Genomic DNA, 24223 nt, shown 5'->3' with positions numbered 1-24223 from the left:
CAATTTCACAAAGGGAATTCACATGAGATAAAATGACCTCTTGCACGTGTGGGTTAAATACAGAAGCCTCCGGATGATAATATCGTTTAAGGATCTGGTGGTTCTTGAATAATAAACGAATGAAGCTGTACAACTTGTGATGATTGAGTGCAAGGCAAATCCATGTTCTGAAATGTATACGTCGATCGAATAACAATTCATCACTTTGTATGGACTTGGAAATCATGAGGGTATACTGAACAAAATCAAAGTAGTGAACTTGTTCGTTGGTCAAAGAGGAAACATCTACCGCTCGCTGTTCTTCTATTGCTTGGTTGAGCCGATACTTCACAAAATCTGGTAATTGAAATTGTAAGTAATAATATAGCTCCAAAATGACATTCCAAATGTGATAGTATCCTTTCATGACTGATTGAAATTTGATGCCTTGTTTGAAAAAGTTTTCTAGTGCAGGACAAATACTACCTCGAGCAAATTTAGCTAAATAGACTCGGTCTTCAATCATCAATACCTTTTTAGAATCTACAAACTTCGAAATTTCACTTGCCACTTTGATGAAATGCTGAACTTTTTCGACGCTTCCCAAAATATATGTGTTGATATTGTACACATCCCTGGACTTGGATGAATATCCTAGTTTAAAGCTCATTTGGCAAAGTAATTCTACAATCGAAAGAAATTCGTCTCTGTGCGTACTGTCTACAAGTATCGATGTAGGTTCAAAGATTGACTTCAAGTAATTGCTACAATATTTACACAAGTAGTTGAATATATCTACTAGTTCACCAATGTCCAATAAGAACTCCATGAGAGTGACATCTTTCGTTTGTTGATATTGTTGTTGGTATTTTTGTGCAAACTTTTTCGAATTAAAATATTCTAAAAGTAAATGAATTCTGTGAACATTCATATATCTCAAATTGGGATCATTAATCGCTTGAATATTGGCATTTTCATCACAAACACAGTCATGAAGGATGTTATAGAATGTTCTTTCTGACATTCCAAAATATTTCTTCTTTGCTCTATTTAAGCAAACATTTGTGAGAGTCTTAATAAAGTTGTCATAATGTTGTGCAGTATGTTGTGAGAGAGTTCTACCTGATGCAACGACAGGGCTATATACAATATCATGTTCAACATGATAATCAAATTTGGTTATTGTGATCACTCCATTATTTTGTATGTCACCACCATTGCTGTTAATTAATATCAAAATTTCATGGTGCAATTGGTTCAGTAATGGATGTTCAGATATTTTGTGTTGTTTGGCAATTAATTTGACAACATCTTTGTTGTTGATATCTGGCACGTTGTGAATGGGTTTAGATACCATACTTTGAAATCTTTCTAACAATACAGATTCTTTCTGTTTTAACTCTGTTTCCCAGTGTGCTGTTAAAGAAGAGGAAGGAGCACACACTTTCTGCTTATTTGGTTTTAACACAATGACATTGGAAGATGATCTCTGATGATTGGTATGCACGGTTGTGCCAGTACTACTGGATTGTATGTGATTGTTATTATTCAAAGCTGAGGTCATGTGGTTAATAGCTTGTACCACATTTGTAGTGGCAGTGGCAGTAGTAGTAATTTCACTACTAGTTGCCGAGTTGCAACTATATGGAGGTTGCTGTTGTGAGCTACTTGTCGTGTTATCATACGAATGTTGTTTCGCTTCTTGACCACCACTTGTAGGTGCTCTTTCAATGTCCACTCCTGAATGAGCACTACTAAGAGTTTCATTTCGACCCTTTTTAATTTCTTCTTCCGTTAACACATCTCCATAAATAGCTCCCATGATTTGAGAAACTGATACTGGTTTTGAAAGTGGAGTTGGATCATCCTCATCATCAGAAATGTTTTCAATGTCACTATCTGAGAGTTCTTCTTCTTCTTTGCTATGAGTTTGACGAGTCGTCATGGTGAGTGAAGATTTGTTAAGATTCACCACTTGCTCCTGAGGAGGTGAAAATGGTGATTGTGGTGTGGAAACAATGGATTTATCACTACCACTACTACTACTACTATTGGACGTGTTTGGATGTACATTCATACTAGTGGTCGAAGTGGTTGTAGGTGTTGTTGCTTTTTTGGTCTTACGTTTTGGTATGGAAATTTTGCTTGAGGTTTTAGGAATGGTTCGTGTGGGTGAGCTCGTCGACGTTCTTTGTGTCTGAGCTTTGGATAAAGTCGTCGAGATCATCACTGAAGGTTCGTTGTTGTTGGATGATGTGTTGTTAAAGATTGAAGAATTACTAATTTGGGCTGAAGGAGAAGATGCCACGATGGGTGTCGTAGTTTGCTCTTCATAATCATCATCATATTCCTCAGCAAGAATGGAATCTAAAAGGTTGTCTTTTTTCTTGTCCATAGAATTGAGAGAGGACTCTATTGAGGTATTCTTTGGATTGGATGATGATGGATTCGTTAGTGAGCTTTTTGAGGTTGTTGGGTCCCTCGCACTTAAATCATCATCTTCGAGAAGTAATTTTGAAAGTACATCGGTCTCTTTCATAGGATCGAGAGGTAATTTCAAAGGATCTTGGTGTGATACAGTTTTGGTAATGACTGATGGTGTTGATACTAATGGCACTGATTGGACACTTGTGGTCTCATTCATTCGAGTGATCGGATTTAAATCTTCACTGTTCTGCACAGTGGTTTCTTGTTGATTGACATATTTGGAAATATCTGCATCTCCATTATCGAGTAGATCTTCCATGATTCTTTTTGCATCTCGCAAGATTTGTGTACCTTTCAGGTATGGTTCAAATGCTTTGATATCTGAACCTATTCTATGTGTTTGCTTGGTGAGAATTGCTTCTCTTAACTTTTTCTCAGCATGTAAACGTGTTTTGATCTTTTTGATTGATTCATCCAACCGAGTATATTCTTTTTCTATATATTTACGTTCATAGGAATCATAGGTTGTATCAATTTGTTTCTTGATCTTCTCTAGTTGTGAAAGATCTTCATCCATCATGTACTTTTCAATATCTTCTTTTACAGAATCAATAATTTTAAGTTTTTTCAAAATGGATTCAGGTTCTTCAATCATGGAATGAACCATACTCGCACAACATTCATCTTGTAAATATGTGTCTTCTGAAATATCATGTAACAGTGCTTCGAGTGTGGACGTATCATATTGATTCACATATTCTTTCAGACGACTTGTGTAATCTTTAATCCTTTTCAGAATTTCTTTGTAGTGTGTGACCTTTTTTTCTTCCTCTGAAAGATTAATAATAATTTTTGTATCTAATTTGTGTTTTTCCACTAAATGACGTAATTTTCTGAATTGTGATTGCATTTGATCGAGTTGAGATGATTTCAAGCTCTTATTCATCACAAGTTCTTTGACTTCTTTTTCAAGCTCTTGAGATTCGATTAAATGTTTTTTCATTGCTTGAACATAGGAATGAATTGGTTGATAGCGAAGACCTTTTTTCTCTAATAAATCGCCGAGCATGGTCTCTAAATCTGTAAGAGATTCTACATTCTTATCTGTATAACAGTCATCAATGAGAGATTTGTATTCATTAATTGTGACACGTTGTTCACTATCGAGCATTCTTTTGAGTTCCATAGCTCCAATTGATTGCAAAATTAATAATCTTCCCTTCACTGGTTTGTTACTGAAAGCAGAAACTTTCACATTCAATGGTTGTGTGAGATTGGTTTGATCTGTATCTTCCTCAATAATTGCCACAATAGGTTGTGGTAATATTTTCAATTCCGTAATATCTTTTTCTGAATGACTGGTTGAATTTGCAAATTTGTAAGTACAATGAAAAGGAATTTGATTCACCGAATGAACAAGAATATGATATTGTCCCATTGGCAATTCAAAATTATAATCATTTTCTTCTCCCTTTCCGAGTTCAAAGCCTTTCGTATGAAGAACATTAAATATTTGATGAATGGTAATTTTGTAACTGCACTTGGAATCGGGTGGCTCACAAAACAATGTAACTCGAATGATGGATTGTTGAGAGTCCATTGGAGTAGAAATTAATGTACTCCATGAACCTCCTTTTTCAATATTATCTGAATTACATAATTGATCATCATCTTTGGACATGATGGAAGATCCCGATGACTGACACGATACATCTGCTCGCAATATAACCGACGAAAAGAGTTTTAAACCCATGGCTGTTGTGTTGGAAATTTGAACTTTGAATCGACCTGGAGGAACAGGAAAACTCAAATCATTCACCCCTTCCGAAGAAGTTCCTTCTTGCTCTGTAATTGGATGTAAATGAAAATTTTGTTCATCGGCAATGATTTGGTTGAGTACAGAGTTTCCATTGTGTTGATGTGAAGAGGATGAAGAAGATGGATTTGTTTTGAATTTTCCAATGACACCTCTTAAATCCAATGTATTTCTCTTGGATGAGGTTGTAGCATGATAGGTGCCATCGTTGGTCGTGGATGACAGCGATGCACCTGTCTCTCTAATTCGGGTCATTATTTTTTATGGGGGAGTGATTGGAATGACAATCAATATTTTGACAAACAAAATTCATCAAAAGGTAAATGGAAAGCAGGTTACAATCGCAACTTTCAAACTCTGAATGAGGAAAGGACATGTTCACACTGGTACGTGTCAGTAGTAGTAGTAGCTTCTATTTAACAAGAGATGAAAAAGAGTGGCCATGCTTGGCACTGTGACAACAAGCTTTTCACACTAGGCATATTGGAGATGGTTGAATCCAAGTCAATGGCTATTGCGTGTTGGATGTGACGAATATCATAAGTCTTCACACAAATCACTTCATGAGTAGGAATGAGCACAGACCCTTGTTGTTGACTTTGAACTAGTTGGCTTTCCAAACGACCTTTCACAAACACTTCAATAAACATTGATCCTTCGGAAACAGGATACTTTTTTGAAGGGAATGCAAAGTTTGATGTATCACTATCTCTGAATGATTTGATTCTTCCTGTAATGCTTGAATGTAATGTGTTCACAATTACAAAATCACCTTTTTGAAATATTTGACCTCTAAACTTCAAAGAACAAATCGATACGTAATCCTTGAATAAAGAAATCTTGACTGGAGCCAACCACTGAAATGAAAAATTTTTCAAGTCTTCAATCGAATTCAAAGCATCTTCTTTGGACATGTTAGTGTGTGGAGATTCATCTATGTTCTGTGTATTGTACATGGCAATGTAGCAACATTCTTGTGACATCGAATTGGAACATAGATGCAATTTGTGCTGAATCAAAGAAATGGGTGAGCTGATACTTCGCCTTGTAGCCACAAGTTCCTTAGAGTTGGGAATATTGATATATTGAGTGGCTGTCATGGATGGAAACGAGCAATCGTAATACAAAGAATCAATTCTACAAAAAATCTCATCGTTATGATCATTCAACAATACCATGTCATGTAAACGATAAATTTCATTAGATCCATCTCGATTGATCCTAATAAATTTTGTTTTCAAGTAGCAATTTTGTTCTTCCTTAAAGAAGAAAGATCCTTCAATATCATATATCACTTCCTCACACATATCATAACATTGCAAGTCAACAAGAGATATTGACTCAACAATTTCAGTCCTGTTGATCGATCGGGATGGATGGGCAATTGTTTTCGATAATTGTGTAAAATTAATGACTTGCTCTGAAGAAAACTCTCTTTCCAAGGCTATGTTAAAACATCCATGACCTTATCGTATTGATATGCTTACCTTTGGGATGTAATTGTGATTTTCAAAATACTCTCTCTGTCTAGAATTGGTAACCTTCTTTGTGTTGCCATTTCACAAATGTCTGATGATACTTCATCGCCGTCTTTCACAAATATAAAATTAGATCCTTCGTTGGTTTGATTTTCCAAATTATGTTCAATGGTAGCTCCTCCTACTTTTAATATTCCACTCCAACCTGCTATAAGAGATTGATCTTGCGAGTTGTCAATAATCTTCACCTTACATCCATAGAAAATTCTATGTTCAATGTTACAACACAAGAGAGATTGGTTGAATGTTTGTTGTTCAACATGCTGAATTGAGGGATCGGATCTCAATCGATATGAACCTCTATCGACAAGGTATTTCTTAATCTCTGGATCTTCAAGTATCAATCGATGTTGATTGGAACAATCAAATATCCATTGAGGCTTTAGAATAGGAATGTCTAGTAATAGTGCAATTAAGAAGGTAGGTTTGGTGGATGACTTTTCACTTAATAATACAATTTTCTTGTTCAAATAAGTGTCCATCAGCTCTGAAGATAATTGTCTCATAATTGTACCATTCTCTTTTTTGATCATTCGATCGAGAGCCTCTTTATCTTTCTCGACCACCAAAGATGATGACACTACAAAGTGAATGTCAGAGAATATACGTTTCTTTCGATGAGGCTTTTTTCTCTTCTTTTCTTCCTCGATTTCTTCCTCGCTACTGATCAACTCTTGACTGAAAGGTGGAAGTACATATTCTTCCTCACTGACTTGAAAATCATCATTGTCGGAATTCTGTTCAAGCCTAACTCGTTGTTTCACCTCTTGAATCATTTCTTTTAACTGTCTGGATAAACTTTTCTTTACATTGTTGGACGAATTAGACTTTTGGTTTTTGCGAGGTTGTGGAACTTTCTTTTCATCATCTGTTTCAGATGAGCTTTCAAGATCTTTAAATTCCACTTTCTTTTTTACAGCAACAATTTTTGAATTTGTTTTAATTTTCTTTTTTGAAGGTTTCGTTTGATTTTTTAATGGTGATGATAGATTGGTCCCTTTACTAGCATTTTTCTTTTCAGATGTTACGGGAATGATGACATTTGATCTATGAGTCTCTTGAGAATGTGATGAAGATGATGAATCATCGGTGGCAGCAAAAAGAGTGTTTTTACTTTTGAAATCCAAAAGAGGGGAATCACAAAAATCCAATGTGTCCTCATTTTCATCTTCTCCAAAGGACATGTAAAGTGGTGAAAGCTGTTGATGCTCCGAGAGCTGAGAAGAAGGGCTGGAGAGTTCATTGGATCTAAACATTTTTTAACAAATTTTAAATGTAACGGCTAGTTTTTTGAGACATATTATTGTTGAAAAAGAATATGAAAAGCTTCCAGTTCAAAGGAAAGTGTATACAGTTTGAAAACAAATTGATTAGCTAATGGGTGTTTTAAAGCCATTCAAGTGTATAGCTATGTATCAAACTGCAAAGCCTCTCCCACTACGAATACTAAAAAAAAGTCTTCCTTCCTTATTACTGTTGCTAATGAGTTCAAATTTGACATCCATGCCCTCTTCAAATGATCATCTCAAAGCTACAAGAACTCCTTTAAAATCTTCAGGTACCACCAATCCAAAGAGTCCTCTCGTTGGAGTTCCTTCATCTCTCTCTGCTTTGAAAAAGCGAAAAGCCTTCATTCCGAAAGATGTTTCAGATTCAGAACAAGAGGAAGATGAAGTACTGTTTTCCAGAGCCAACATTCGTATGGCAAGTATAAAACAGGAGCCATTGTTGATCACTTGTTGCACAACAAACAACGTAAATAATTGTACAATCCAGTCGCACCCACCAGCAGCAGCTGCTGTAATTGAAAGCGGAGTTGAGCACAGCAGGAATATGGAAGGCTTACAGTGGGAAGAAGCATCAGTAAAGCATCAAGATTCCAAACGTACATTGAAAACCATTTCTTGGTATCAACCGTTCATCTTTGAATACGACTGTCATCACGATGAGCACGAACAATTGGTTATGGAATGTAACAAGATGTTGCAAAGTGAAGAATGGTAGCACATGGAATGTCACTTGTCTATTCTTTTCAAAAAAATACTAAGTCATCATCGAGTGAGTGCTGTCATTTCTCGGTACTGGGAACCATCATCATCCAATAACAACAACAACTCGCAGCAAACACTGTCCATTTTACTCGACACATCATCATTTACACTTTGATCCCTGCTTCGAAACGGCACGTGTAGTAATTTTACGGAAGCGGAAGTCTGCTGCTTTTCACACACAAGAATTATATAATATTTTATTGGTATTACAACCATCAAGATATTTAATCATCATCAAATAATACTATCTTTCGACAATTTATAACCCACACTTTCATGTCTACATCAAGAAATCTTATAAAACAAAAACTTGAAGACATTCTACAAGAAAAGGAAGGAGAAAAAATTTTGAAACGAACAATAGTTGTTTTTGAATTACCTTTTGTTGCCGAAGAAAAACAAATCAGAGAATTCTTTGAAAAGGTGAGCGGAGGAATTGCCTCTATTGATGTGATCAAAGCCAATGCTTTAGTCTTCAGTTCGGCAGTAATACAGTTCAATAAGGAGAAAGGTGCGGAGAAGGCCCTTGAGTTAGCTCGACATGGAGTTGCTGTGGGCCAATTTGATGGAATTGTAGCTTCGGCTCAAGATGTTTTGGAAGGAAAGAAACTTTCTAGAACAAAAGAAGATGTCAAACCATCATCAGGAACACCAGGCAATGGTTGTAAAAACCAATAATGTCATAATCTCACACCATTATAGTCGGCCGATGATGACAAAATCCCGTGCTCTTGTCATTTTCATTACATCCTCATTACTCCCACTCAAGAAGTCTCATCCATGGTTTTGAACATACGCCTGTTTAACATCACTTTATTACCTTCACTTTTCCAATTTTTCTCTTTCACTTTCGTTTTGCTTGACGAGATGACAGATTTCATAGCAAAACAGATACCACAATTCAACAGAATTCTACCGGCTTTTCTTCCTTATACACATTGTATTCATGCCCAACCATTACATCCACAATTTGTAATAAATACATTTATTCCTTAACGTTCTGATGGATTTTAGCCTTAAATCTTTTAGGTTGCTTCCAACCAAGTAGAAAACATCTCCTAGAAGTTGAACCCTCCACTGGCGACAACAAAGTCTTGTTGTGTGAATTTGAGAGAGTACACTGGTGATTGTTTGGTGAAATAAGTTTTGTATGGTTCCTTTGAGATTATTTTGTGCTTGTTCAGCTCCAATTTCTTTTCTTTGAGAATTTGAGCCGCTGATTCTGCTGAAGATCCAGTGTCAATAGTGTCAAACATGGACCACACTCGTACGGTACAATCTAAAGAGGCAGATGCAAGGAATGTGTCGTTTCTGTTAAAATCTAGTGACCAAATGGAGCCAGTATGACCAATAAACTTGTAAGCTATTTTACCAGAGCCAATATCCCACACAATCACTTGTTGGTCGTCTCCAGCAGATGCACAATATCGCCCGTCATGCGAAAAAGCAAGTGTGTTGATAGACCCATGGTGTCCAATAAACATTCTCATACATTCACCAGTTTGAACATCCCAAAGGCGAACAGTTTTGTCGCTGGAACCTGTGGCAACATAATTACAATTTGGATGGAATTTTACACATTCTACATCAGACAAATGTCCCGCTAATACTCTTACTGGAGTAACTCTGTCAGTAACCCATAATCTTGCTGTTCGATCATGAGATGCTGTTGCAAACATATAATCTGTTGGGCTAAAGGAGACATTCCAAACTGCATATTGATGACCTTTGTAAACAACAACACATTCAGAATTGTTAACGTTCCATAAACGAGCTGTACAATCTTCACTTCCTGAAAGTAGCCATTGTTGGTCTGAATTAAAAGATAAGGAGTACACTGGCCCTGAATGCCCAACAAGAGTTTCGTATTGGCATTCTCTATTTTCGTTATCATCTGAGTTAACGTTTTCTGCGCTTCTCGCGTATGACTTGGTGTTAGGAATGGTGCCATTAAGAATACGCCAGTTCCAACATCTAATTGTGGAATCAGAAAATCCAGCAGCAATTACTGGGCCATTTCTTAGGTTATATTGGGGTGCAAAATCACCGTCTTCAATAAAGTAATTAGATGGTTTGTGTTCAAAGTTTGTGCCAATTTCAACAGTATTTAAATTGGAGCTACAATTGAAAAGTGTGTAGAAGCACACTGACGGACATACAGGGACTTGCTCCTTTGCAATATCTATTAATTTCTTAATTTCTGCTTGTGCGGCTGTTGATGCCCCTTTTTTCTTTCTTCCTCTTCTACTAGGTTGAGGAGCAACTGGAGTTTCAGGAACGGTGACAGCAGAGGCTAACACTTCTTCTTTTTCTCTATTTTCGACCTCCCAATTGATTTTTTTGTTTTTTCCAAATATTGCTTCCAATTCATCTTCATCATCTTCAGTCAAATCCTCATCCTCAGATCCCTCAGCTTCTTCAGAAGTGGCCTTTCGTTTCTTCTTTTGTTGTTGAGCTTTGATGTCGTGGTCCATTAACAAAATTCCATCTATCATAGCAGGAGCTTGTAAACTTGGTTGGCCTTTGTATGTCTTAAAATTGACGTATTGATTTAAAATAGATAACAATTTTAACTCGGATGAGTCTTGCAAGAATTTCATCAGTAAATGGAAGCTTGCTTCACTAAGTCTAATGATAAACTTGTGAGACAATAATCTCTTAGAAAACTCATTTTGTGCCATTATCTCTGGTGATTGAAGACTCTGAAGAGTCAAAATTTCGTCGTAGTGAAAATGTGAATGTTGATTCTTGTACTTGTTTAAAAACTTTCTTGCTTCCTCTATATGTCCCTTGCTAACAAGTTCCAAATAGCAATGAACAAATACAGGATACAACACTTGAACAAGTTCATTCTTTTAAAGATTAATATATTTTCCACAATTGAAAAAGAAATACAAACCTTGTAAATTTCAAGTGATGAAAAGACCCAGTCAGTAAGAGACTGATAAGCTTGTAAATAGCCCTTTCCACTTTGTCTATCACTGATAAAACTGTTTATCACCTCGCTTTCACCATCTTCGTTAATGGGTTAATGACTTTTATCTTGAGAACAAATAGTACTTACTAGCTGATCCGAGATCGTACGTAGAAGCAAATTCCGAAATATCGGTTGTTACCAAATTCTGTCCGGACGGAAGACCATTCAATTCTTCTTCTAAAGCTTTCACTGATCGTTGAAATCCATTTTGTTGTAGGAATTTTAAAACCAATTCCTTCATCTTTTCTTGTTGTTGGACATTTTCCGACGTTAGTGATGGTGTGTTTTGAGTGGATGATGAGGCCTCTGTTCCGCTGCTCATTTTTTTTATTGTTGTTGTGAAAAAAAATTGCAACTTTTATTGCTGCTTGAGATAACCTTGGCAACGACTCTCAATTTCTTCATCCAAAATGCCTCTAGAAAGAACTTCTTTCATGTGCTTGGAAATGAGTGGGGGGAGGTCAGCTCTCAGCTGTTTTTGAATTCTTAATAATTCTTCTCGATTCACAAGTATTAACTTTGCAAAAGATTTGAACAAATGAATAGTGTAACCGACTGGTCGTAAATGAACTGCAATCACTCCACTCACAGCCAATAAGAGAGCACAAATGAGAGCAAATTTGAAGCTAAACATAATGGTGAGGATGATTGCTGTGAATATATAATACAACGGTAAAAGGAAAATCATCATCATAAGAATGTAGTGAGCTTCTTGATCTCTATATCCTTGTGAAATCTTCTTTCCGAAATAGCTGCTCACAAGTCCAACTGGTAAATGGTAAATTGACCCAGGAAGTGTCACTGGTAATGTGACAAGTAGTGTCAACAATTTTCTAATAAAAAAGTATCTCATTGAAAGTTCTGAGTATTTCATGTTTAACAATCTCATGTGTGAGCTTAACTGTTTTAAAGTAGCAAACACTTGTTTGGCATCTTCTTGTTTTTCAAACACATCAATAAATTTTTGAGTCAGAAAGATATATTCTTCTTGTGACAATGGATTGGACCTTTTTCTCACTAATGATCTTGCAATGTGTGCAGCAGAAATGGTTTCAGGATCATTTGCAACTACAGTCACATGTTGCATTCCTTTTCTAACCACATCAGCTAAATTATCCAATAATTTTGTGCTGTCTTTTTTAAACTCGGACAAATGAGATCGGTCAATGATAATTTGTCTTCCGAATTGAATAAATACGTCAGATCTAAACTCATTCTTTGAATCATAATTCAACCCTACAGGTACTACAACGACTTTTGAAATATGTTCATCAGAATCAAGAGCTTGCAATGCTGCTCTTGCAAATCCTGTTTTAATCTTTGTCAAGGTAGAATTATTGTGACTAGTTCCCTCTGGAAATATCACAAGGCAGTCATTTGCTTTCAATACTTCAGCCATTGCATTTATTGCTGCTTGATTGGATAGTCTTCTTTGCTCCTCTTCATCTTTGGTGATGTCTTGTTGACGAACTACTGGAATTGTTCCTAATAATTTAAGGAAAGTTCCTAATAAAGGTAATTTAAATAGCTCTGCTTTTGCAACACTGAAAAACTGTCAGATCCATTTGTTACTATTCATCAAGGTTGCTTACCTCCTCACAATTCTCTTACTCACTTGTGAATAAATGATAACACCATCCACAAGACCATTGTAATGATTAACAGTACTGTTGAAAATGAAACAAGATGATTATATTCCAATAAGCTAGATTACGTACAAAATAACTGGAACCTTCTTTGGAATGTTTTCAGTTCCTTTGACGCTCACATTTGCGTAGAATAAGCTGATACAAAATCTGATATTTTGGTAATGCACGATCATGGTTGTCGATCGTTTGTTGTATTCCGAAATTTGATATGAAATTATGGATGTGGTTTCAAAGTATTTTTGGATTGGCCAAACAAAGCAACCACTCGTACGTACTCAAAGAACCAGCGCAGGGCTGTGTAGGCCAAGATGTTGACTTGTGCCATTTTTTTGTTTTGAACCAAGTTCATTCTTTATGGAGTGAACTTGTATTGAGCTGCTGCTAGTGAAGACGAGATTTGTTGGGGCCCTTCAAGTGATCTATGATTGTAGAATCGTATGAGAACTCATACAACCCTATGAACAATTAGTTATTCACCTACGATCATCGATAACATTTTTTGAATTTATTGTGATGACGTACACTGATGATGATCATCAAAGCTCAGAAAATAAATTACTTTCAACATCAATTTAATTAAAAACGACCTCCCTTCAATTGCAAAATCAATTGAACAGTATCTCCGGCTTTAAGACCAACATCTTTAACAGTCTTGTCATCAGGCAAAATCTTTCCGTTCATGACGAGTCTTTGTTGTGGCACAGCAATACCCACTTTTTCTTGGATGAGTTGTTTCAGATAGGTGATCTTGTCTGTTTCTTCCACATCCAACTTGTTGATACCGCCTGACAAGGTCTTGATGTTGATTTGCATGGTGAAGGTTTGGTGTATGAACTTATTTTTTTCTTGTGTTTTACAAAAATATTTTGGTGCCAAAAATAACTTTGTGCTCAGCCATCTTGCCTTTGTGTCGAAGAGAGAGGAGAGTTTTGGCTTGAGAGAGTGGTGGTTGTGTTGTCAATTTGTTGTAGGGGAGTGAAATGAGAATTGAGTGAAGAGCTTTGGAAAGGATGGATGGAACTTGAAGAGACTGGAATAGAAGCGGCTTCCATCGAATTCATCTCTGTGTTGGTACCAAGAAATACTTTCTTTTGCAAACTGATCTGGTCTAAAAACTTTTGCTGTTCCTTAATTTTCCATTCATTTCTCATGTCATCAACATCATAGTATGTAGAAGAAATCCATCCTCCAGAGTACGACGAAGATGGCCTTATTTCTTCTCTTCGTTTTTCAAGTCTTGGTGTGGAGTACCTTCTTTCATTTGCTGCTGGGCTGTTCACATCACTACTGTTGCTAAGATCATCAGTGTAAGACAGCTCTGACTTTTCTGAGCTGTCTCGTTGAGAGTATCTATGGTTTCTAGGTGGAGATACTTCTTCTTCGTCCATGTCATTCTTATCCATACACGAGGTCAAATTCATAAATTTCAATTGTTCATTGAGGGTCGTTTCAGTTTTTCTAATTCTTTCAGATCGAGCTGCAATTTCAGCCTTTTCAACACCAAGTTGCTTTCTAGTTTTTGTAATCTCCAATCGTTCAATTTCAAGCATTTTCCTTTGGTCTTGTAATTGTTTTTCTAATTGTTTAAGATTTTTCTTTTCCAATAAATAATTTCTGTTGAGCGCTTCTGCTTCATTTCTCATCTTCTCTGTTTCAGCCTTTTCTTTCATAATTTCGTGATATTTGGCTGAGATATGTTCGGAATCAGTTTGTACCTGTATCATCTTTTGAGCAACGGCTTCATGTTGATGATAAAGAGCTTCCTTCTCTTTCAAAAGAGTGGATTTAAGCTCCTCAATATCTTTACGTTCTCTTTCTATGAGATCTTTTGTTTCTCTGATGAGCCTTCGTTCTTCTTCTAAATTTTTCTTCTCTGCAGATAAATTGGCCTCTTTTTCGAATAATTCCTTCATTCGTGCTGAATACTCAATTCTAGATGATTCACGTTCAGCTAAACTTTCTTTTTGAGCTCTAGAAAGCTTGGATCTCTCTTCTTGAGTTTCAACCATGAAGTGTTGTCTTTCCACAATGAATTTGCTCTTTTCTTCATCAACTGCTTCCCTCATTTCGTAAATTTCCTTTATCTTTGTTTCATACTCTTTTTCAAAGTTTCGCTTCTTTTCTTCAAGTTCTCTTTCTTTCTTCATTGTCAATAATCGTTCCTCTTCATAGTTTTTCTGAATGCTTTGCATCTTTGTTTCCATTTCTACAAATAGTGTTTGAATTCGTGTTCGTTCCGCAATGGTCTCCTCTTTTTGCTTTTGGATGTGTTTTTCACTCTCAGCTATTAACCGCTCTCTGACTAACAAGTGATCTTCTTTTTGTTTGAGGAGCTTCATCTGGTCTTCGTAAAGCTTGTTGTGCAATGTCTCCACAGAGTGAGCATTGACTTCAACTTTCTTAATTAGCTCGTTCAACGAGGATTCTACTTCAACATGTTTCATTTTAGATTGAATTTCTTCTTTCATAATACGCTTATGTTCTTCTATTTCATCCTTTTGGCGCTCTAGTAAAGCAGTTTTTTCAATTTCATGTAACTTATGAATTTGCTCAATCTCCATTTGGGTTCGTCTTTTCATATTTTCCATCTCTGTTGCAATGGTAAGATCTGCTCGCTCTTTCTCTCTAGCAAGTCTTCTTAAAAACTCTTCATTTTCCTCCTGCCAACGTAAATCACGTTGTTTTACTTCTTCTTTCAATTGCTCAATTTTCAGTTGAGATTTTTGAATGGTGGATTCATACTCTATTCGAACATTGTTAACAGTTGCTTGCTTCTCTTGGTCAAAATTAATTTTCATTCTGTGAATAATTTCTTCTTGCTCCTGGCGTAACTCGTTCAACAATGTCTTTTCTTTAAGCTCCTGATCCAGAAGCTTTTTCTGGAATTCTTTGATTTGAACCTCTTGTCTTTCAATGGTTTTTTGATATTCTTCGATTTGCGAAAGATATTTTGCTCTTTCTTCGGAGAATTCCTGTTTGAATTCTTGTTTGAAGATTCCAGAAATGTTTTCTAAATCCTCTTTAACTAGGCTCCTTTGCATTACAACATATTCTTGATTTTGTTTTGTAGCACCAAAAATGTCTCGTTTTGGAGAATGCATAGACACCATGGTTGGTGGTTGATCATTACTCTTGATAGGTGATGCTGGAGGCTTTAAGCTGACTGAAGTAAGGGAACCGTTAGAAATAGTGTTTGATGATGGTCTAGTAACCCTTGGTGGATCTTCTGGGTCCAGGTAAGTCAATGACTTTTTCATTTCTTCAACAGGATCTGCAGAGAAATCAAAATCCTCGTCAAATACTTGTTCCTCCTCTACTTCCACAGTTTCTTCAACGTTGTGTTGTTCCGCAGTATTGTTAGAAGCATCTTCAAAATCTGTAAAATTTTCAATATCAGTTTCCTCTGCTCGTGGTTGCTCAATTTCCTTAATTGAGTCTTCAAAGTCGCTTTCTATGACTTCTTCTTGCATCTCGAAGGCATATTGTTGTCTTTCTTTTTCCAAGCGTTCCTGTTCCATTCGCTTCTTTTCTTCTTGCTCTCTTGCCATTCTTGCTTCTCGTTCTCTCTTCTCGCGTTCCTCTCGCTCTTTCTTTTCTTTGGCTTCTCTTTCCTTCCTTTCTTTTTCTTGTCGCTCCTGTTTTTCTCGTTCTTCCCTTTCAAATCTTTCACGTTCCTCTCTCTCCCTTTTTTCTCGTTCCTTTTTTTCTCTTTCCTTTCGGTCATTTTCTTCTTGTTCCCTTTTCTCTCGTTCTAGTCGCAATTGTTCCTCTTTTGCATTACGTTCTCGCTCCTCTCGTTCTAACCTTTCTTTCTCTTCTTGCTCAATTCTTTCACGCTCCTCTCTTTCTTTTCTTTCTCGTTCTTCTCTTTCTCTTTTCTCTATCTCTTCTTTTTCTTTGATTTTCATAATTTCTTTTTCTTGCTCCTCTAGCATTTTGTCCTCCTCGAAATCAAAGTCGTCACTCGATTTAGATGATCGTTTTTTCTTTTTATCATTCTTTGATTCTGTTGTGGATTCAGGAGGAGAAAATCCAGTAGGTCTTTTGCTGGAAGTGGGTCGTTTTGTACGTGTAGTGTCAAAAGAATAGGCCTCTGATGAGGAATTTTTTGGAGACTTTTTCTTTTTGTCCTTCTTTTTTTGTTTGTTTGTGCTCGGCAAGATATCATCGAGCCCAAGCATTTCTCCTACTTCATCGTCATCGAAATCTGAAAACTAAAAACAATAAGGAAAAATAACATAATTTGAATAAAGTTACTCACCCCAGAGGTCGAAATGGTTTCATCAGTATTCGTGTTAGAATTCTTTTTTCCAAAAATATCAAAATTTAACTTGGTGAGCGACGTTGAGGACTCATTGGACGACCCATTACTTTTTAAAGATTTTGTAGAATTTCTTCTCGATGACTTTCCTGATCCTGCTTTGCTCTTATTTCCAAATAAATTAAAACCTCCCACAGAAGTGAGATCTTCGTTGGTTTCCGAGTTGTCACTATCATCATTTCCAGATGCAAATACCTCACCAAAGTCTCCTCCAAATATCATGTTTGATTTTTTTGTTTTCTTTTTTCCAAAACTAAGGCCTAACGAAAAGTCGTTAGTTGAGGAGTCATTTGATCCAACAGAGCTGAGTGATGATCTCTTAGAAGGAGGTCCTTTTGGAAGTGTAGTTAAATCCGACATTTAGGTGGAATTGATATGGTGTTTTTCCAAGGTCAGGACAAGATTTAAATTTTTTTGTTTGGCGGTCGTTGATGCTTTGATGTAAAAACTTACGCGGTAATTTTTTTGGCGCCAAGTTATTTCTGCTTGTTTTAAAACTCTTCTTTATTTGCCTGGTCGCTCGGCACACGACGAAATGCTTCTACTTTCCGTCTTCGTTCTTCCACTTGGCGGTCTCCCCACTTTTTAATAATTTCTTCTTTTTCCCGATCAAATTTTCTTTTTCCAATAAAACGACTGACCCACGACTCCGGACAAAGATTTTGCAATTTCATAAATTCTACTTCACATTTAGAAATATCCTCCTTGTTCTGATCGAGACATTCAAAGAGAAGTTCTTTCGCTTTCCAGCAAGCTTCTCTCTCTTCTTTTTTCATTTTTTTTTGATTGACCTGTGAATTCATCAAAATGAGGTAACAAGATGAAGAGCGAGGTGTTCGCTTGGGTCATCGACTGAGATGAAGTCACCTTCTGACAACTTGTTAAACTACAGGTTTTCAAGATCCAAAAGTAACCTTTTTAGAACATCGTATTCAATAAGCAGTCTGTCAAATATTTTGTTATCGCGCAACAATGTTTCATTAATTATTTCTACAAAATTATTTGTCATCAAGAGCCTCAACTCCTGGAAGTTTACGTCCTTCCAATAATTCCAATGATGCACCTCCTCCTGTGCTAATGTGTGACACCTTATTTTGAGCACCATTATTGCAAACCAAGCTGACAGTGTCACCACCTCCAATAATTGAAACTAACCCTTTTTCAGTTGCAGTTGCAACAGCATCCAACAAACCAACTGAGCCTGTAGCAAATTGCTTAATCTCGAATACTCCTGCTGGTCCGTTCCAAACCAAAGTTTTGGCACCTAAAATGACTTGTTTGAACAACTCAATAGATTGTGGGCCAATATCCAATCCCATCAAATCATCAGGGATTCCTTGCTCATCAGTGTAAATAGATTTCTCTGCAGTATCATTTACAGCGTTTGCACAAACGTGGTCAATTGGGAAGTGAAGTTTAACACCATTCTTCTTTGCCTTTTCAAGCAAACCTTCAACAATTTTTGATCCTTCTTCATCAAATAAGGACTTTCCAATGGATACACCAAAGCACACTTTCTTAAAAGTGAAAGCCATTCCTCCAACGATGATCATTTCGTCAACTTTGTCCAGCATGTTTTCAATCAACTTGATCTTGTCCTTGACTTTGGCACCACCAAGAATTGCAACAAATGGACGTTGTGGCTCAACTAGAGCCTTACGGAAATAGTCAAGTTCTTTCTTCAAAAGAAATCCAGAAACGCAAGTTCCTAATCTCTTTAATCCAACCATGCTGGAGTGTGGACGGTGAGCAGTACCGAAAGCATCATTCACATAAACGTCTCCATACTTGGCCAACTGTGCTCTAAATTTCTCAACGGCTTCATCCGAGGTTCCTTTCAACACCTCTTCTTCGGGGTGAAATCTGAGATTTTCAAGCAAGACAATCTTTGCCTTCTCTTCGAGAACAGCCTTCTCAGAGTCAGAACCAACACAATCCTTTGCAAATCTAACAGATTCACCCAACAACTTTTCCAACTCTTTAGCAACAGGTTCCAACGATGCATCGGGAACCACCTTACCGTCAGGTCTACCGAGATGACTCATCAGTACAATTTGTGTTGCTCCGTGATCGAGAATGTATTTCAATGTAGGAATGGTTTCTTTGATTCTTGTGTTGTCTTTGATGATACCGTTCTTGAGAGGAACGTTGTAGTCAACTCTTACAAGTACTCTCTTGCCAGAGAGATTAACATCTTCAATACTCTTCTTGTTCATGATGGAGTGTTGGATTAATAACAAAGGTTTTTTTTTGATGTCTTGTTCCGGATCCATCTTGTAATGGCTTAATCGGGGACTGATTTTCAAACGTTCTTAAGAGGGTAAATATCTATTTAGTGATAGCAGCAGCATTGACAATGCTTCTCTAACATTGAACAAGGAAACAACACTCCCTGTAATGCTCAATCATACAGCAACTTAAGTTTTGAAGAAAGAATTTTGGATAGATTGTGCCACTGCGAAGAAAAGGCACCAAGCGTTGTAAACGACTCAAAAATATCGCAAAAAAATGCTCTCTCGCTTCTCTCGTTTTGCTGTGAAGAATAACAAATTTTTATCGGCTTCCTCCCAACAAGTCAGATACATCCGATTCGAAGCAAACCCATCAGGTATGTATCATTCTCATGATGCTAACATTAATATATTCGAATTCTGTACTTTCAATTTTAATTAGTGAGAGCTCAACAAGCTGATGTTGCTATCCAAAAGTTTGGTTCTCTCAAATATATGGGCATGCCTATCACTGTCGATCACTACAACGAAATTATTTGGAAATGTGTTGAAAATGCTCAATCCGATAAGGCAAAATATATGTTTGATGAAATGAGAGCTGAGAACATTGTACCTGATGTTGAAACCTTCTCTATGCTGATTGGATGTTGTCTCTTTGATACCAATCCATTGAGAGCTGTTAACTATTTGGAAGAAATGATTCTATTAGGAGTTGAAACACCAAAGTCTTTCTATACTACTATCAGTGAAGTTTTAACCAAGGCTAAACACCCACAAAGTAGCAAGATTTTCGCAGAATTAGCTAGCAAGCCTCAAGTCACAAAGGAAGATGTTTTGTCTGCTATTCGTTCTGCTAAAACTGATATCGGTATCATCGTCCACTAAATTATATTAAATTGCAAACACACCATCAACAAATGTTGGGTTTTTGGATCACATTTCTCAAGACGTAATAATAAAACAAAATAACAATCAAAAAAATGTTCACACATCGACATCTGCCATCACGAAGCTTTACCAAGACGCCTAAAACTAGGACGATCGTCAACAATGTCAATTTGTTATATTCAACAATGTTACTTTTAGCAGTTATAAATATGACCATCATGTTTGACATGATCGTAGCCTCTTTTGTACGTGATGAATTGACGTCACCAAATCTTGTTCCTGTATATTATGAAGATAGCAAATATTCCCCAAATTCAAACATGAACTCATTCCGAATACTGAGTAGCACAAGTGTTGGAAATAGAGAAGGAGATAATATTCCTCCTTGCGATGATCTGTATGGGACGCAATTTGCTTGTGATATTCCAAACATTTCGAACAAGACGTATGAATTCGAAGGATGTCAACCAAATAATACTGTAAAAGTTTCTTGTACTGTCCGTGACGGTGTGACATGTAGTGGAGATAGAACCTTTTACAAGGAAATTTCTTGCTTTTATACGTATGTCTTTTAAAGTTAAATTTATGAAAACTTAATTTCATGACAATTATTAATATGATCAAATGCAGAAACGGGTATTACTTCTCCGTAGCTATGGCATTGAGCGTTTTCTTTGGAATTTGTGGAATAGATAGATTCTATCTTGGTCAAGTTGGTTATGGATTATTTAAATTATTTACATTTGGTGGATTTGGTATTTTGTGGATTTATGATATTGTCTTGATAGCTATGCAACAGACTAAGCCAAATGATGGAAGCAATTACATTGTAGGATACAATGGTATGTTTTAAGTGGTGACGTTGTAGTGGTGGTCTAACTTTTCTAACGTACAGGTCCAAGAAACCTTAAATTCATTCGAAATAATAATACTTATGTATTTAACTAATGTAAACAATACAATATTTTAATTGTTTAATTGATTTAATTGGAGGTGTTCAACTTAGTAAAGATTTTGGTGGTTGAGATGACTCAATACAAAAAATGAGTGCTAGCCTTCATCACTCGTACGGAGATGAGTCGCATTCCTCTGATCAACAACAACAACAACAACCATCCAATACAACCTTTCGACGGCATTCAGTACAACTTGAGGGAGAAGACAAACCACTGATCATGATGACGAAAAGCTCGGAAGTATCTGCTCTTAGCATAAATGAAAGAACCCAAACAGCATATCCTACTGAGGTTCGTTCCGCCCGTGAACATCCGAAGGTATGTCTTATGATTGTGATTAGATACAATTAATTGGGTTGGATCAGACTCTGAGGAGTAGAAAGGATTCACGTAGTAGAAATAATTTTGCATACGAAAATTCCAACTTGTTCAGTGAATCATCATCTCATTCCACAATTCCGATTAAGGATCTTCTGGACAAACTCTCTATCAAAGAAAAGAAACTAGAAGAACTTCACCAAAAAAGATTGGAAAGAGAGAAAAAACGTTTCGAAAACACAGATATTGATAGTAAGTTGTAATCGTCAAATTTACTTATACAAGGAAATGATTTAGCTGTCTTATTGGAGCACAAAAGTAGGCTTGATGAGTTGCAGGAAGAAAAAAACAAGATGGAACAAGAATTGACAAGCATTAGAAATCTATATGAAGATAAAATTACACATCTACAGCTTCAAGTAGAGGAATTACAGCTGGATAAGGAAATTGCTGAGGAGCATGCAAAACAACTTCGAGACCAATTAGATGAAATTATATTCAAGGATGGTGACATGACCAAAAATACTTTAAATCTAGATTTGGAATATTTAGAAGTTGAGACTCTCTACAAACAAAAAATTCAAGAGCTGCTCACTAAAAACGCTGATTATGCAACTGTAGGTAATTTTTTCTTCAATTATTCATGAAACTACCAATTTCAAAGGCGTTGAATTTAATGGCAACACAATTAAGCGATTTAGAATGTTATAGACATTTATATGTTGACCTTGAGAGGGTAAATAAGGAGGAAATAGATCTTCTGCGAGCTGAGCTTTCTGAAAGAGAGACATACTGCCATGATTTAGAGCAATATCTTGTTAAGATTCAACTAACGATGAACGAAAAAGACTCAGTAGAGCTTAGAGCTAATGATCAAAAACAAGAGAACGTACAATTAGACTCAAGATGGAAAAATGAAGAACGAAGAATTCGATCCTGGCAGATTGAAAAAGAAATGATGAAAATAGATATCGAGTCCCTTACCAAAGAAAAGGATATTTTATACGTAAGTTTCATGATCCATTGGTTCTGATACAGAACTATTCGATCAGTCATTACTTCCAGAAAAGTTCTACGAAGATCATGCTGTGTGGATGAAAATATTCTTTACCATCCACAGTTCTTCAAAAAAATTAGAATATGCTATTCAACATTTTTCGGAACTCAATTATTGTTCTGACCTGTCATCAATGGATTACCATATTAGGGCTCACTTTTTCCTCTCATCATGTATTTATATTCTAGAAATGTACATATTCAGAATTGGTAGCATTGAATGCCTGAAAGAGATATCTTCAAATGTAAAAAATTTCTCAGAGATACAATATGCTATTGATCTTCTACTTCATACTTTACAAAAAGATACTCTAACAGAAAATAGTTTTATTGAAATTACAGTTTCTCTATCGTATTCATTAACTAATTTGCTGCGAGATGCTTATGAAACAAATTCACATTTTTCGGGGTATGTATATCAGAAAACATCAATGAGTTAATAGTTTTCAGTAATATTTCTGTTATTTTACAACCATGTCTACGTGTACTAGATGCAATAATAGAGATAATACAATACATTAAGAACTTGATAAATAATATAAATTTTGAGCCTGCAAAATCAAATAACCCGTACACCGACATTTTTGATTACATGACGGAGTGCCAATATGAGTTTACTATTTTTGCTCAAAATGTACGGAATTTATTTACTTCAACCACCAAGGCGTACAATGCTTTAATGAGAGAAAGCAATTTTAATTTGTTAGTAGACATCAAGCTTGCCTTATTATTTTTACTTCTGGTATACGAAACGGTTTTTTCCAGGTTATCACAAATTTCTCAAGCTCACCCACACCAATCGAAAATTTCAGAGAAACAGTTATCAAAAATTGAAAAGATACTCACATCTAAAATAGATGTGTCCTATATTTCATCACACCAGTTCTCAGATATATCATTCAGACAGTTATCACAATTGGTAATCTCTGTTTTAGGAATTTCACATGAGGATGTCGTGTCATTAGGCAAATGGTTTGGCCAAAGCAAAAATGAATTTTTGCCTCTTGATAGTATACGACACTTTAGTCATAAAATTGCTTCCTCAACGAATGAGATAGCGAGCACTGAACAGTTGGAAACATATGATGGTAAGCATCAATTTATTGGAAAATCACGCTTACGTTGCAATAATTACTAGCGATGACAAATTCTGTTCTGTCCAAAAAGATTGTAAGGTTCAAAAAGGAGTTGGAGGCATTTGACGTCATGAAGCCATTGTTAGAACGTTCGGACCGAGAGAAAAAGGAGATGACAAAATTAATTATTGAATTGCAAGAAAAGCTTCAAAAACTGTTGGAAGAACGAGATACAATGGAAAGCTTGAAGAACTCCATTCAAAATATTGAAAATGAAAATAAGGAGCTTCAAGAAAAGCTAACGGATATGGAACACTACAAGCTAAAATATGAGGAAGCCATCCATGAAGAACAACTTTATATGGACACCATCGACAAGATGAGAAATGATATTTTTACACTTGATTCAATTTGCAAAGAGTTGGAAGAAAGACTTCAAAGCTTGACACCAGAAAGTGGATTTTCACCAAAACACCCCTTACAACGCCAACTTTCAAGAACAACATCTTTTTCTAAAAGATTGCCATCTATGATGGGGGATCAGACTGACAAATTTGAGCTTGAAAAAGTACGTCATGAGTTGGCACACCTTAAGCATCAAAATTTTATTACTAAGGTTCAGCAGAATGAAAATAAGCTGATTAATATTGTGCACAATCCTATGTTTGTTGAGGATGAAACTCAACAGCAGAAAAAACAAATACGGAAAGCACTCTCAAATCTCATGAAAGAAGTAACTTGTGTTCCATTATCAGTCGTCGATTTAACAAACTCTAAATTGAAACCAGAGAAGCAGCTGATGAAAACGTTGACAGTGATGGAAGAGCAAAAAAGACAATTGGATACCTTCAACCACACTGTTCGTGTGCATTTCAAAGGAAGAACGGAAGGTGCCAAGCTATTCGAGAAAAAATGATTCCGATCGATTCATCGTCTTCTG

The 24223-nt window shown here is 36.2% G+C and overlaps 12 protein-coding genes across 12 annotated transcripts; 5 read left to right on the top strand and 7 right to left on the bottom strand.

The window, feature by feature from the left end:
* Positions 1 to 86: 86 nt before the first annotated feature.
* Positions 87 to 4477, bottom strand: C9374_012800 (uncharacterized protein; the record flags this gene model as incomplete). The annotated part of the gene is made up of 2 exons (XM_044688607.1): positions 87 to 167; positions 290 to 4477. The coding sequence occupies 2 exons, from the start codon at positions 4475 to 4477 to the stop codon at positions 87 to 89; spliced, it is 4269 nt and encodes a 1422-aa protein (XP_044542372.1).
* A 161-nt stretch (positions 4478 to 4638) lies between these two features.
* On the bottom strand, positions 4639 to 7016 carry C9374_012799 (uncharacterized protein; the record flags this gene model as incomplete). Its single annotated transcript, XM_044688606.1, has 2 exons — positions 4639 to 5656; positions 5710 to 7016. 2 exons carry the CDS (start codon positions 7014 to 7016, stop codon positions 4639 to 4641), a joined length of 2325 nt encoding a protein of 774 aa, XP_044542371.1.
* A 247-nt stretch (positions 7017 to 7263) lies between these two features.
* On the top strand, positions 7264 to 7764 carry C9374_012798 (uncharacterized protein; the record flags this gene model as incomplete). The annotated part of the gene is made up of 1 exon (XM_044688605.1): positions 7264 to 7764. One exon carries the CDS (start codon positions 7264 to 7266, stop codon positions 7762 to 7764), a length of 501 nt encoding a protein of 166 aa, XP_044542370.1.
* A 323-nt stretch (positions 7765 to 8087) lies between these two features.
* C9374_012797 (uncharacterized protein) lies at positions 8088 to 8489 on the top strand (the record flags this gene model as incomplete). The annotated part of the gene is made up of 1 exon (XM_044688602.1): positions 8088 to 8489. The coding sequence occupies one exon, from the start codon at positions 8088 to 8090 to the stop codon at positions 8487 to 8489; it is 402 nt and encodes a 133-aa protein (XP_044542369.1).
* Positions 8490 to 8869: 380 nt separating this feature from the next.
* On the bottom strand, positions 8870 to 11110 carry C9374_012796 (uncharacterized protein; the record flags this gene model as incomplete). Its single annotated transcript, XM_044688601.1, has 3 exons — positions 8870 to 10663; positions 10711 to 10826; positions 10876 to 11110. The coding sequence occupies 3 exons, from the start codon at positions 11108 to 11110 to the stop codon at positions 8870 to 8872; spliced, it is 2145 nt and encodes a 714-aa protein (XP_044542368.1).
* Positions 11111 to 11146: 36 nt separating this feature from the next.
* C9374_012795 (uncharacterized protein) lies at positions 11147 to 12762 on the bottom strand (the record flags this gene model as incomplete). The annotated part of the gene is made up of 4 exons (XM_044688600.1): positions 11147 to 12332; positions 12381 to 12455; positions 12507 to 12584; positions 12713 to 12762. 4 exons carry the CDS (start codon positions 12760 to 12762, stop codon positions 11147 to 11149), a joined length of 1389 nt encoding a protein of 462 aa, XP_044542367.1.
* Positions 12763 to 13013: 251 nt separating this feature from the next.
* On the bottom strand, positions 13014 to 13250 carry C9374_012794 (uncharacterized protein; the record flags this gene model as incomplete). Its single annotated transcript, XM_044688599.1, has 1 exon — positions 13014 to 13250. One exon carries the CDS (start codon positions 13248 to 13250, stop codon positions 13014 to 13016), a length of 237 nt encoding a protein of 78 aa, XP_044542366.1.
* A 77-nt stretch (positions 13251 to 13327) lies between these two features.
* On the bottom strand, positions 13328 to 17534 carry C9374_012793 (uncharacterized protein; the record flags this gene model as incomplete). Its single annotated transcript, XM_044688598.1, has 4 exons — positions 13328 to 16651; positions 16699 to 17090; positions 17212 to 17260; positions 17400 to 17534. 4 exons carry the CDS (start codon positions 17532 to 17534, stop codon positions 13328 to 13330), a joined length of 3900 nt encoding a protein of 1299 aa, XP_044542365.1.
* Positions 17535 to 17756: 222 nt separating this feature from the next.
* On the bottom strand, positions 17757 to 18974 carry C9374_012792 (uncharacterized protein; the record flags this gene model as incomplete). The annotated part of the gene is made up of 1 exon (XM_044688597.1): positions 17757 to 18974. The coding sequence occupies one exon, from the start codon at positions 18972 to 18974 to the stop codon at positions 17757 to 17759; it is 1218 nt and encodes a 405-aa protein (XP_044542364.1).
* Positions 18975 to 19266: 292 nt separating this feature from the next.
* Positions 19267 to 19874, top strand: C9374_012791 (uncharacterized protein; the record flags this gene model as incomplete). Its single annotated transcript, XM_044688596.1, has 2 exons — positions 19267 to 19366; positions 19432 to 19874. 2 exons carry the CDS (start codon positions 19267 to 19269, stop codon positions 19872 to 19874), a joined length of 543 nt encoding a protein of 180 aa, XP_044542363.1.
* Positions 19875 to 19969: 95 nt separating this feature from the next.
* On the top strand, positions 19970 to 20825 carry C9374_012790 (uncharacterized protein; the record flags this gene model as incomplete). The annotated part of the gene is made up of 3 exons (XM_044688595.1): positions 19970 to 20439; positions 20508 to 20719; positions 20773 to 20825. The coding sequence occupies 3 exons, from the start codon at positions 19970 to 19972 to the stop codon at positions 20823 to 20825; spliced, it is 735 nt and encodes a 244-aa protein (XP_044542362.1).
* Positions 20826 to 20920: 95 nt separating this feature from the next.
* C9374_012789 (uncharacterized protein) lies at positions 20921 to 24199 on the top strand (the record flags this gene model as incomplete). The annotated part of the gene is made up of 8 exons (XM_044688594.1): positions 20921 to 21151; positions 21199 to 21403; positions 21449 to 21768; positions 21816 to 22157; positions 22204 to 22616; positions 22658 to 22909; positions 22973 to 23295; positions 23346 to 24199. The coding sequence occupies 8 exons, from the start codon at positions 20921 to 20923 to the stop codon at positions 24197 to 24199; spliced, it is 2940 nt and encodes a 979-aa protein (XP_044542361.1).
* Positions 24200 to 24223: the final 24 nt, after the last annotated feature.

This window comes from Naegleria lovaniensis (assembly GCF_003324165.1).
Source record: "Naegleria lovaniensis strain ATCC 30569 chromosome Unknown tig059, whole genome shotgun sequence".
Classification (NCBI taxonomy): domain Eukaryota; phylum Heterolobosea; class Eutetramitea; order Acrasida; family Naegleriidae; genus Naegleria; species Naegleria lovaniensis.
This window is presented reverse-complemented; position numbering and strand designations above follow the sequence as displayed.